The following is a 13,633-nucleotide window of genomic DNA, read 5'->3' on the forward strand; positions in this document are numbered from 1 at the left end:
AATACTGTTTAACGTCCCTTTCGCGAATTTTTTTCACTCATATGGAGTCATCATCATTGTCGGTGAAGGACTGTAAAAATTAGGCCTATACTCGGCGCTTACGGCCTTTGAGCAAGGAGGAATCTTAATCGTGCCACACCTATTGTGACACGAGACGTCAGTTTTTGCGGTCTCATCCGGATAGGGAAAATCTTTAAAAAAATCTTCTCAAGAACCACAAGGAAGTTCAGTTTTATATGGCAGCTTTCTGACATCGTGCATATTAATTTGAAATTTTCATTAAAGACATTTATTTCGCATGGATAGAAATTGGACAGTGGGTCTTCTTTACCAAAGAAGGGTATTACTCCAATTTGCTTATGAATGTAACCCGGACAAGATTGTTGCCCAGGCTCATGACCTTCCGACAGGCAGACCCTGCATTTCTGTTCTGACGGACATTCCGAGCTGAAATGATCTTTACTCCAGCAATTTGTGCATAATTTTGTGTCTTTTTTGGGTTGACCTCGATGGTAAATCTTACATGACAGACCAGCACAATAGCTCTTTTTGGGTAGGAAAGTACTTTCTTTGAGTGGTTCGATGTAAATGAATCGGTTGCCGTTTAGTACTCCAGTCATATTTTTTGGTGAGAGGATTTCTTATATGTTCATATTTCATTTCACTTTTGGGTTTAACACCGAGTTTTATCAGCATTTGCATGATCTCTTTGTCGTCCACTGAAAGAGGGACCCCAGAAATGACGACTTTGAGCACATTGTCAGATGGCGAGGTCGAACCTGAGGAATATGGATTGAAGTCGTATACATTTACTGACTTGTGGTGAATCTCAAAACCTTGAATAAGCAGAGTATTTCTACTGTCTGCGTCTTTAAGATAAATTCTCCACAGATCTCTGTCAAGTTGGATACAAGTTACGTTCGGTCCGACGATCTTTTCAATATTGCTCATAAGTTCAAAGTCTGTAACCCTTTCGGATTTGTTTGCTTGCAACTCACCATTTTTTAGATATACAGGTTTTGTCATTCCTGCCATTCCTTTCCGGTTTTTGTTTTCAATCGTTGGAACAGATTAAATGACAGAAAAGGTAAACAATGACACACTGAATATAAACTCACCATATAGGAGGAAGAGCAATCGTTCAGGTGTAACAGTTCACAGGTATTTAAATCTATTTAGTGTCCTAAATCAACGAAAAGTTCACATATACCTTTCCAATGCACAGAGTATATAGCTGCAAAACACAAAATTTAACTTTTGGCCTTAACAAACCAAAAGAAAGTCGTCAAAATTGTCAGAAGACAGAGCAGGTTTCGAAACACGTCCTTCTCCCGCTCGACATCGTGCATATTAAATTTTGTAAAAATCATGACCTCCGAGAGTAGGGTGGGGCCACAATAGGGGATCAAAGTCTTACATACGAGTATATAGGAAGATCTTTTAAAAATCTTCTTTTCAAAAACCACTGGGCCAGAAGAGTGGATATTTACATGAAATTTTACTGACATACCGTAGATCTAAGTTTGTGCAATTCATAGTCCAGGGGGGTTGGGTGGGGCAACAATAGGGATCAAAGTGTTGATATATAGGGAAAATCTTTAAAATATCTCTTGGCTTTCATATTTAGGTCACCTGAATACACTCAGGTGACCTATTGCAAGTGGTTGTCGTCCGTCATTGTGCGTTAACAATTGAACATTGTTAACTTCTTCTTGATAACTACCATCCCAATTCTTTTCAAATTTGGTATGAAGCATCTTTGCGACAAAGGGCGACATAAATTGTACATTTTGGGACTCCTGCACGCCTGAGGCCTGAGGGGCGGGGCAAAACCTGACAAATTTTCAAAATATTCTTCTCTACAACCGCATATATGTAAGAAAAGCTCAATGCATAGTGATGTAGAGCAGGAAGGTCTCTATTGTTATGTATTTTATCAATTATTTTTGTGCATAATGAAAATATCCATGTTCTTAATGGTCAGGTTGGCAGGTCAGGTGTATCTGCAAAACTGTAACTCTCTGAAAAAATATTGGGACAGATCAGAGAACTACAGATCCATCCCTTATAAAAACGTTCGACTTACGGCGCACAAAAATATGCGCACGGTTGAGGCCTTATATCTCTATATTTTTGCATCACCGTATCATGAATTTAGTGTTTTAAAAAATCCTAACATATTTTCTTACTATACATGTGTCCAAACATACCTTCAAATATTCATTAAAGCCCCATACGACCCGAAAACTCACAGCTTTTAATGATTTCGTTTGTTGACGTAGCCATGTTAGGTAGTCAGTCAATTCGAATCCCGGTTCATTTCCATACTTACACAATAACGTCTGGATGTGAACTAATACCCCCACAAATACTATTAGTTGAATATTTAAAATAATAAATCATCCCAGTTTGGTTAAATAATAATTATTCAAATAGGTAAACTCACGACTACGTGGCTTTCCTTAGGTTGGTGCGGTCCCCATGCCTGCCACACGAGCGTAAGGTACCAAACTTGGCTATTGTAGCATTTTCAATAACCAAGAGCATATTTTACCTTTAGATAAACTATATTCAATATTTCTATTAATAATTAGTGGTTACAATAGATGAAGAACGAATACATAACTAGTAACGAATATTATGAATAAATACCAATAGCAACAGGGTTCGAATTGACTTGCTTCCTAACATGGCTACGTCAACAAACGAGATCATTTGTAGCTGTGAGTTTTCGGGTCGTATATGAATTTAATGAGTATTTGAAGGTATGTTTGAACACAAGTATAGTAGGAAAATATGTTAAGAATTTTTTGTACCAAATTCATGATACAGCGATGCAAAAATATAGCGATATAGGGTATCAACCGAGCGCATGTCTTTATGCGCCGTGAATCGAAGGTTTTTATAAGGGATGGATCTGTAGCTCTCTCTCTCTCTGATCTGTCCCATTATTTTTTCAGTGAGCTACAGTTATGTAGCTAGGTCAGGTGAGACTTGGGGGGGGGGGGGGGCTAACTTGGCCATATTATAGTAAATATGTTTTCTATTTATAGAAATTGGGCAGGGGCACTGATTCCAGGGGTAGGTGGCAGCCAACAGTTCATGGAGTATATAATGCTTAAATGCTTGAGGAATCTTCTGTTGTTCTTCTGATGTTCAATGAAAGATGAACACACATTTAGAGGAGAGGATACAGCTGTCTACCAAAATTACAGATATAATTCATTTGGGGGGTGGGGGTGGGGGTGTTAAATGAATGAAGTAATGACTGATTTGAATGCTTCAAACTTCATATTTCCTTATATTTTAATTGAATGGAAATTGTATGCATATTTAGAAACATCATAAAGTTACGCACAAAAGACTCCAGAATGAGGCTTAAATGCAAATATGTGACTCCCTGACAGACAGGTGTATGTATGGGCTATAATAATCAGGTGACTGTTAAGGCCTGTTTGCCTCTTGTTTCTACTACAGACCCTGAAATGAACCATGCAATGCAAACTGTGCTGTGCACCATACAAAGTGTCCAGTTTGCATTGCGAGAAAGGAATCATACAAGCCACACCTTCAAATTAATCAAACCGTATTGTGCAAAGCATGCAAGCCAAATTGAGGCATGTAAAGCTTTTAGTCATTGGAGTTATATTTTCATCGTTATTTCTGTCATGGCACCCATCGAATGTCGCAATGTAAGTTAACAATGCATGTACCACCAAGTAGGACTCTCTTACAGTGAAAATTTGTACCCTTCTTGAAAGTAATCATGATACACAGCTGCATTGGTATCTAATATTGGCAATTGTGTGATCACTTATTTGTTTTCTTTTCAGTTTTTGTTAAACAAGGACGTTTTTATAAAAGAAAACCTGTCATGAATAATCGCATCTTAGTAATCTAAGAACAGTAACCTGTAAACAATATTCAGGTGCATGTATCTGCATACATGTATTTTAAGAATTCTAAACACATGTAAACATCTTTTAGAAAAGTGGAATTCTTTTAACAATAAAGTACAATGTAGACCTCTAAATTCATCGAAGTACCTGACAAATATACAAGATAGGGACTTCAAAATTGGGTGATCGAAGATGTCGAAATCAAATCTATGTATCTGATAAAGGTCAGAGTTCATCTTTAAAGACAAGGTCAACTTGAATACTGACACGGGGCATAGTGTTTCACAAACACATCTCATTATAATTATGTTGATTTTTTCTGATGTACAAGGATGGACCTCTCTCTTGAAGACATGTAAATGTATATGTATTTATATACATTGTAGATGTACATATGTATCTGCTTTGTTGACCACTATGGTTACTTGTCGCAGTTGTTGTTTTGCATTGCATAGAAAAATTGGCTATATAATCAGAAAATGACATATGTCTTTCTCAAAATCTTTTGTAGAATGTCCGGATTTTAGATTCGGAAGCGATTGTCTGCACTGTCAGTGCGTCCGTTCAAACACACAGTTTTGTAATAAGACATCTGGAGAGTGTGTTTGTAAAGATGGCTATGAAGGACAGACATGTTCGTGTGAGAAAGGCAAACACACGTGTGATCTACAAACGTCCGTCTGTGAAAATAACATGTGTTATTGCAAGTTTGAAAACAACGAAACAAAATCATCTTGTTTTGGTTTGTACACTTATCTTTTGTCTTATATTTCATGTAGGGTTAGGGTTATTTATATTTACCAGTTGAAAATTTAATTCCTGTGGAATAAAATATGATCTATGATAGTAATGAACATATTATATACTTGCAACAGAGAGGCTCCGATTGGACAAGGAAAATGGCAGTTATTTACAATACCATGCAAATAATCAATGGAATTATTTGTGCAACAGTGCGATGTCGTCGAGGTTCTCAGCTGAGATTCTCTGTCGTGTATTGCATCAGCCAACGTGAGTGTCTAACAGAAGAATAGTGTTAACATTACTGCGTGTCTGTCATGGTTATCATCATTGATTTATTACAATGATCTTACTAAGAAAGTGTATTTTTTAAAACAAATTGGAAATTAAAAAACATGATAAAAAATAACTAGTGATAATATATCATTATTCAAATATTTACGTCCTGGTTTAATCATGAACTTTAGTCACTAGTGTTGAACCAAAGTATGATAAAATTGTCTTTGGTTGAAATGGAAGGAGTGTCACGTACTGCACATATCTGGTCTACCATTCCTCGCTTATAGAATGTTAAACTTTAGTAATCATGCAAACATGCACAGTGAAGGTTCGAAAGCAAGCTAGGTATGCGCACTGAAGTTTCTGAAGGCAACTAGATAACTACTATGGTCGTTGATTGAACTAGACCTATATATGCTATTATATATGTGATTTTCTGAATAAACTAAAAATCAACATTTCATATCAATCAGTGTATCCTCATGAAAACAAAATGTCAGAGATATGCACAATTTCTTACACATTTGACAGTTAAACTTAGTGTGTTTGTTACGTGTAGGTCATTTGAGTCACTCAGGTGACCTATTTCCATTGCTCTTTGTACGTTGTCGTGCGACTTGCATTGTCTGTTAAGAATTTAATATTTTTAACTTCTTCCTGAATACTACTAGACCATTTGATACATGTATGAAGCATAATGGGGATATTGTGATTTTTGTAATCACTGTACCTATCCCTGGAACCCCAAGGGGTATGGAAGTACTCCTAAAATAACCGGATTTTTAAAAATCTTCTTCTCTACTACACATCTTGAAAAAAAAATTCCTGAACGGATGGTGAGGAATGTAAAACATGTACGGTACCAATTTTGATGCACCAGATGCGCATTTCGACAAATAATGTCTCTTCAGTAATGCTCAACCGAAATGTTTGAAATCCGAAATAACAATAAACTTGAAAGAGCTATTTTAGGGCGAAACAGAGTGCCAAAAATTGGATTCAAATTCGTCTAAGGATAAGAGCTATGAGGAACAACATTTCACAATTCCCAAGTGCAGGACTTCTGCCTTCAGGACAGAACCAAAATAGTCATATAGTGAAAATGTACATAATCTTAGAAAATCTTTACTCCTGCACATCTTCGATTGAAGACTGAATCCGTAATTAGGAAGAGCAAAAAATGTTTATCGTGAACCTCAAGGCAGGGGTTCTTCCTCCACAGTAAGGCCAAAATTATTATATTGTGAAAATGTACATGGTTGTAGAAAATCATTTCTTATCCTGCACAACTTAATACATGGTTGGGAAACACATGAAACACGCTACCAAAAGGGTGCTTTACATAAAACCCAGGAGTCACTCAGGTGGCCGTTGGTATGTCGACTTCCTTCATGCGTTAACATTTGAACATTTCTAACTTTTTCTTGACAAATATCCTTCCAATACATTTGATCGTCTTCGTCACTGACTGTAGGTCCACTCTGTCCCACTTAAGCATTCAAAGTTCCACTAAATTTACCTCCTACACAGAAAAGCTCTCATTTCAAAACTGGCATATTCTTTTCAAATTCGGTATGAAGCATATTTGGGACAGGGAGGGGGGGGGGGTATAGATTGTAAATATCAGTTGTGGGGCAAAAACTGCCAAACATTGACAAATTTTCGAAACAAACTAAAAAACTAAAAACTAAATCTATTGTCATGTAGAGCAAGAAGGCATCTACCAAATTTGTAAACGTAATGATCCCTGGGGAGAGACTCTGACTCCAGAGTGAGGCAACCTTGGTATATAGTGTTTATGTGTAAAACATGTTAAAATCTTCTTTAATGCTATTGATACTAAATTAAAACTAAATGAATATTTAGAAGGAGCAGATAGCCCTATAGCAAACATTATTGCATGATCCCTAGGCTTTATCATATAAAAATGAAATGCATAGTTATATGGAGCGCCAAATCAACATAAAGTTAAGTAATTGAAGATATCTTTAATGTATCTGAAGGTATCATCAATTAAATTATTGCATGCAGAGGCCTTCGAGATCGTTTTTAATATTATCAAATATGTCTTATGGTGTGACCGTTATCTTTAGAGCAGGTTAAAGGACACAACGCATGTTTCTAAACTTTATCATTTTGTCAGCAAAATCAATTCTTTGTATGCCTAAAACTACTTTAAATGTGTTTTAAATGAAATATTTTGCGTAGTTTTCGAGTTTGAAAGCGATGAAATTCAAATCTTGCGATATGCACATTTACTTTCGCTATTTTACGCGCCATTATGTGTGACGTCACATGCGCCCTCGGGTTGAAAACATTTATTTGCCATTTCATAAACAGATCAGATTTAATCGACTTTTTTAAAAACCAATTATCACGTTAACGGCTTGTAAATGATATTGCATTAAAATGTTTTGTGTCGTGCACGGGTGTACTAGTTGTCGGTAGAAAGGATTTAGACTGAGTATTTTTCAATTTTTCGAAGGAAGGTACAAGAAGAAAGACGTGGATAATTTTTTTGTTGGAGCAAGAACTTTACCTTAAAAACAAACACCCAGTCACCTTTTCAAAATCCGCTTAGACAGAGACCCTGATAAACTGCGAGAAAATTGATATATTGAAGCTATAAGCACTGGTAGGCCTACAGCATACATTCTGTTTTGGTTTTCAAATTCAATACACACTCGGATCAACTGCCCTTCACATTGTAACTACATATACCATGTAACTTGTTAGTTTCTACCAACTGGTAGATCAGATTTGCAAAAATTTTAATGATACAAAATAATTGAACTTTTGATTATATAAGTAATAGAATATTTTATTTCCTAACTTAAATTGAATTATAAAATTATTCCCTCATTGAATTCGTCCAATCTTTCAAGAGTGCGTCAGTATAACGCCGTGCTCCCACTTCCTAACGACGTGCGGATCACAATTCAAAAATGATAATAAATTAAGATTACTTTATCAAAATAAAATAATGTGATTTCCACTTTAAATTTGATTATTTTTATTGATTTATGTGGTGTGTTTTTTTTCTCTTTCTTTCCGAAATGCACCCATGTTAGTAGCTTGGCCTAGGACCTAGTTGAATGTAACGTATTATAATTTGTCTGATCCAAGATTAAATAATGATTGCACTGTTTATTTTAGAAAAACAGCGCCAATTACAGATGTATAAAGGAATAACATTACCAAACAGTTTGTAGACAGCGACCCATATAAACATTATTTACTCGCAATATTGCCGATTTCATACTCGCTTTCCTCGCTATATTTGGGCATTTACATCGCTATTTGTATGCACTAGTGGCGAAAATATATAAAACTCGGGAAATTTGTCAACATCGATTTAAATGTTGCCCATGGTGAATAAATTAGGCCCCTAAAATCTGAGTTTTCAATAATATCTCACAGTACTTTCACAATCCGAAGGGCGCATGTGACGTCACTGTACCACGTGACTACGTACCTAATTAACTAGACATTTTTGAAATCGGGGCTTAGATTTAAGTCTGTATTGTGGTTAATTATCGCAAAATTTTGGCAAACGAACTATTAGAATTAATTACTATAAGCATAAAGAAGACAAAATGCATGTAATTTTGTATTCTTTGAAAACATAACATGTGTCCTTTAAGGATGACTTTAGCGTGTCAGCAATTCTTCATTATTACGTTTTTGCTATATTTTTGACGACGAAAAACACAATGAATATGCCAGAATTTACATGTGCAACCAACGCATGCAATTACTAACTTGTAATCCTTTCACACTGCGGACGAAAATATATGCATCAGATGTCCATGAACGGAACATTTTAATTATATCGAATCTGTATCTCTAATGTAATTTTTCTGTTGAAATCTGCTTCCTAACGTATGAAAGTAATTCAATCTTTTGAAAATTAATATTAGTGTATATCAACTTAACCAAAAGTACACCAAAATCATCAAGCACGGAGAGAGAGAGAGAGAGAGAGAGAGAGAGATTCCCCTTTTCCGACAATGTACTTTTCTGTTATCATTACATGCTCAGTTGGTTATTTTAACAAGCAAAGTTTGATCTATATAGTTGTCCCTTTTTATATGTCCGTCAAAGACGGGACGTATTGTGGTATGGCTCGTCCGTCTGTCTGCCCGGACCTTATAGGTTAAATACAAAATGAAATGTAAGCTCCAACTTACAACTAGGTACATTTGATCACCATGATAAAAGGAAGATGCCTATTGTTTTTCAAGGTCAAAAGTCATAATATCGGTTTATAGGAAAACCTTGTAGGCAGAATACAGACCGAAATATTGGGCGGACTAGGACCGTCAAACTTGGTACACATCCTTCTCACGCCAAATGAAGGATGCCTTTTGTTTTTCAAGGTCAAAGGTCGAAATCGTAGTGTCATTTAGTAGGAAATCTTGTAGGCAAGATACAAACCGAACCGTTGGGGCTAGGATCGTCAAATTTGGTACACATACACCGTATGTCAAGCGGAGGGTGCCTATTGTTTCTCAATTCTTTATGGCAAGACATTGATATACTTCGGTGATTGATCTTATGACCTTGACCTTGAGGTTTGACCTACTATTAATGAAAATATTACCTACTAGTATTCAATATCTTTGAAACTGTTTAAGATTGAGTTTTCATATCCTGTATGTAGATTTTTCATGGTAGGGTCTTCATATTATACCGCGATCTATGCCTTGTGACCTTGGTCTTCTCCAGAACAGCAACCGTTCCGACTCTAGGGTGGTCTGGTCATATAGTTTTAAGATAACATATATTATGTAAACTCTTTCTAATATTGGCATTTTGGAAGCATTTGTGTTTTAAGAACATATCTTGTTTTATACTGCAGCTGAAAATTAGAATTTAGCTTAGATATACAGAACAGGATAATTTTTATAGATTTCGTAGCCCTTCAGACTAGTGATACCTTTAACTAATATTCAGATGACCGATAAGGCCTGTGGGCCTCTTGTATATGACACTAAAAAGTTCAATGATATTAAAAATTACCATATTTTATTTCCTAGAAAGATTACCAAACTTGAAGAGAAGTACAGTTCTCCAGTAGGCTATAAGTTTACTGTTGATGAAAGCTGTCGGAATCCCTGGCTTCCAAATAGAGCAGAATGCCTGACATTTGAGAACACATCAACTGCATGTTACAATGGAATTGTGATACTACAGTGCTTGGAAGGTAGGGTTATAGCCACTTTATTTTCATTTATTAATTGTTATTAATGTTTATCAACTAAATGAAGATGGGTCAATTAAAAATCACTGTTAAAAATAACCTTTTGTTTTTATATATAGAATGTCCAGATGGAATGTACTTTAAAGAATTAGGCTTTGGATGCGAAGAATGTCCATGCAACAGGACGAACACTGAACGTTGTGACAAGACTGGGAAATGTATCTGTAAATCAGGATATGAGGGGGCGCTTTGTAACTGTGTGAAGAATACCTGTAACACCGCCGTGGCATTTTGTCAAAACAATCAGAACGGAACCAAATGTTTGTGCAAACCAGGCTACGAAAACCGAGGATATAATTGTGAAGGTATTCTTTTAATGTTTTCATGTTGAAAGTGTTCATGAAATGGCATTTTTTCATCATAAAAGGAGCGATAAATATTGCATATTTTATGTATGTAATTCTTTATGTTGTAGACTCCATGAAATTAGAATTGAGCAATCAATCATATTTCAAGAGAGTGGTGTACAAAATCGACAGTTCTTGGGTTTATGCTTATACTCTATCATCATATGTTAGTCCATCAGAAAGAGCTGTTTGTGAACGAATGGGATTACCAATGTGAGTAAAGTTCTTACAAACTATTGAGGTTACCTTATATTAACTACTTTGAGGGTAAAAGTTATAATTTCCAGTATCTAGTGCTGTCTTAAATGTAGATGGAAAATTGTTACTAGGTATAATCCAACATTTCTATCGGACTTTCACATTTTAAATTTGACACAAATAATACATACCATTTTGTCTATCAAAAACACTATCTTTATTGATGATATTAAATCAGATAGTTGCTTTGTTTTATATTGTTCATTTCATTGCACCTTAGGTTTTACAATAAACTTGGAGAAGAAACCATACAAGTAATGAATAAGACAGAATTTGAATGTATGAATAAAGAATATGTTGCAATGAGCCTCAATTATTCGAAGTGTATAAACCAAACCACACCTAGGCACTGGGCCTTTTCCATGAACGTAAAGACAGTTTCTTGTCTAAAGGGTAAGACACACTTAATTGTTTGATATCGTACTGCAAATAAATAAATAAATGTTATATACTTAAAAGGCATTTCACAACATTCATGATCACATGCATAGTCAGTATGAACTGTGTTAACATGATATGAAAAAAAAAATTGTGTTTTTATATGTCTGTGATGAGACAGGACGTATTATGTCGGTGTGTTCGTTCGGCAATAAACTTTAATCTTGTTCATATCTTTTACATAATAAATGACAGACATTTCATATTCGATATGCGTATTGTTTGTGGCAAGACATTTCCATTGACACCAAAATCTTTGATCTGGGGACATTAACATTGACCTTCGACCTACTTTTAGAAAATTTGAATATGGCATATTTTTCAAATTATAAGAGGTACTGTTTTTATATTAACCTTGTGCATTTTTGGTCAGAGGATCTTTCCAACAATACCAGATTTGTTGATCTTGTGGCCTTGTCATTGACTATTGACCTAGTATTTGGAAATTAAAAAAAAAGCCTTGCTCATATCTTTTACAATAAAATAGGTACAGCTTTCATATTCGAATGAATCTTCTTTGTGGCGAAACCTTTACATTGGTACCAAAATCTTTGGACTGGTGACCTTTACATTGACCTTTGACGGTTTTATCTACTTTAAGAAAACTTTAATATAAACCATATCTTTTAAACCGTAAGGCACTATTTTTATATTTAGCATGTGTATTTCTTGTGAAAAGACCTTTCTATTGGTACCAAATTTGTTGACCTTGTGACCTTGAAATTGACTTCTGACCTACGTTTGAAAATTATTCATTATATTGTTGTTATTCGGGGGCATCAATGTTTCAAAAACACATTTATCATTTAATTGTGCGATTTTCAGCACACTACAGACTATATATTTTCCCCATTTTCACACATCTTAATAATTCCATTGGTAGAGGCAGTGTGAGACACGCTTAGTAAGTTAAATATATACTAACGGAAAAAGAAACTGTGTATTATTCAATGTATGGAAAAAAAACCAATTGTTACAACATTTCATAATCCATTAATGTTAAAGTCGAATAACGTCAATTTCAGCACACTCGAAAGACACTGGTATTCAAACTTGAATTAAGAAAGTTAATAACGCGTGTGACTACAATTTGCATTCACGCATGTTTGACAATGGCGCCTCATTGATGCCACTAAAGTGTTCAGAAATGCTTGAGGGATGTTGTTCCATATGTTGGTTAAAGCCTAGCCTAAATCGGCCAATGTCACTGGCTGATTTGGTAAACGGCGTAGACGTCGTTCCATTTCATCCCAGACGTGCTCGATCGAATATAAATCGGGGGAAACAGCTGACCAAGGCAAGACATCGACATTCTGTTGAACAAAAAAGTCCCTGAATACACGTGCAACATGTGGCCTTGCGTTTTCTTGCTGCAGAGTGATGTGGTTTTGCTGTCTCTGTATGAAGAGTATCACATGGCACTGAATAATTTCGTCTCGATAGCGTATGCCGGTGAGATTTCCATTGATAATTTGTAGAGGGGTCCTTCCACATGCTGTTATTCCACCCCACACCATAACGCTACCTCCACCGAATTGTCGACGTTGCACAACACAAGCGTCCTGGTACCGCTCCCCAACGCGACGATACACTTTACAACGGCCGTCACTGCTATCCAAATGAAATCTGGATTCATCAGTGAACATAATATTGGCCCAGTCCTGTATTCTGAATCGCAGATGCCGTCTGCACCACGCTAGTCTAGCGATACGATGACGTTGATGCAGTATTGGGCGCACCGCTGGACGTCTTGGTCTGATGTTGTGATCGTGCAGACGATTAAGGACAGTTCTTCAACTGATTGGTCGAAGTCCAGGATTGCTACGAGCAGTCAAACTTGCTGTCTGGAAACGATTTCTCAGATGCACAAGTATACTGTGGTTGTGCTGTCGACGCGACGTCACATGAGGACGTCCAGAAAGTGGTCGATCCTTAGTGTTACCAGATTGTTGGAAACGTCTCCATAATGACTGGATGGTGTTCCGATGAACTCCAAATGGTGTTCCGATGAACTCCAAAGTGTCTTGCTACGATATATTGTGCCATTCCAGCTTGAAGCATCCCAACAGCGCGATTACGTTGGTTTTCACTGAGTCGTGGCTTGACAGAAGGGTAAATTTTGTCAAAACTAAAGTGCTTTCCTTAACGAATAGTGTCCAAATAAACCTTTTACACTTTTTATTCCAAACAGTATTGGCCAGTAAAACTCGTGCGTACGGACACTTCAATAAACAACATGTGTTCACTAACCATGAAAAAGTCCGTGCATCTGAGTCGGATACTATCCGATATTGTTAAAAAACATCACCTCTATCGATTTTATAAATATAAACAATAAATATATAAAAATTATACTAAATTTTATAATGCACAATTTCTTTTTTCCGCTAGTATATATAATGTAAAAC

General features: G+C 36.0%; 1 protein-coding gene across 3 annotated transcripts in view; it reads left to right on the plus strand.

Moving 5' to 3' along the window:
- LOC125645466 (uncharacterized) overlaps positions 1-13,633 on the plus strand; it is a 147,297-nt gene that overhangs the window by 26,193 nt on the left and 107,471 nt on the right. For all 3 annotated transcript variants that reach the window (XM_056140159.1, XM_048871008.2, XM_048871007.2), the window contains exons 10-15: positions 4,411-4,641; positions 4,775-4,910; positions 9,959-10,125; positions 10,242-10,487; positions 10,598-10,742; positions 11,008-11,180. In XM_056140159.1, the coding sequence (XP_055996134.1) occupies positions 4,411-4,641; positions 4,775-4,910; positions 9,959-10,125; positions 10,242-10,487; positions 10,598-10,742; positions 11,008-11,180 (1,098 nt within the window). The remainder of the gene's footprint in view (positions 1-4,410; positions 4,642-4,774; positions 4,911-9,958; positions 10,126-10,241; positions 10,488-10,597; positions 10,743-11,007; positions 11,181-13,633) is intronic.

This window comes from Ostrea edulis, chromosome 6, assembly GCF_947568905.1.
Source record: "Ostrea edulis chromosome 6, xbOstEdul1.1, whole genome shotgun sequence".
NCBI classification, from domain to species: Eukaryota; Metazoa; Mollusca; class Bivalvia; order Ostreida; family Ostreidae; genus Ostrea; species Ostrea edulis.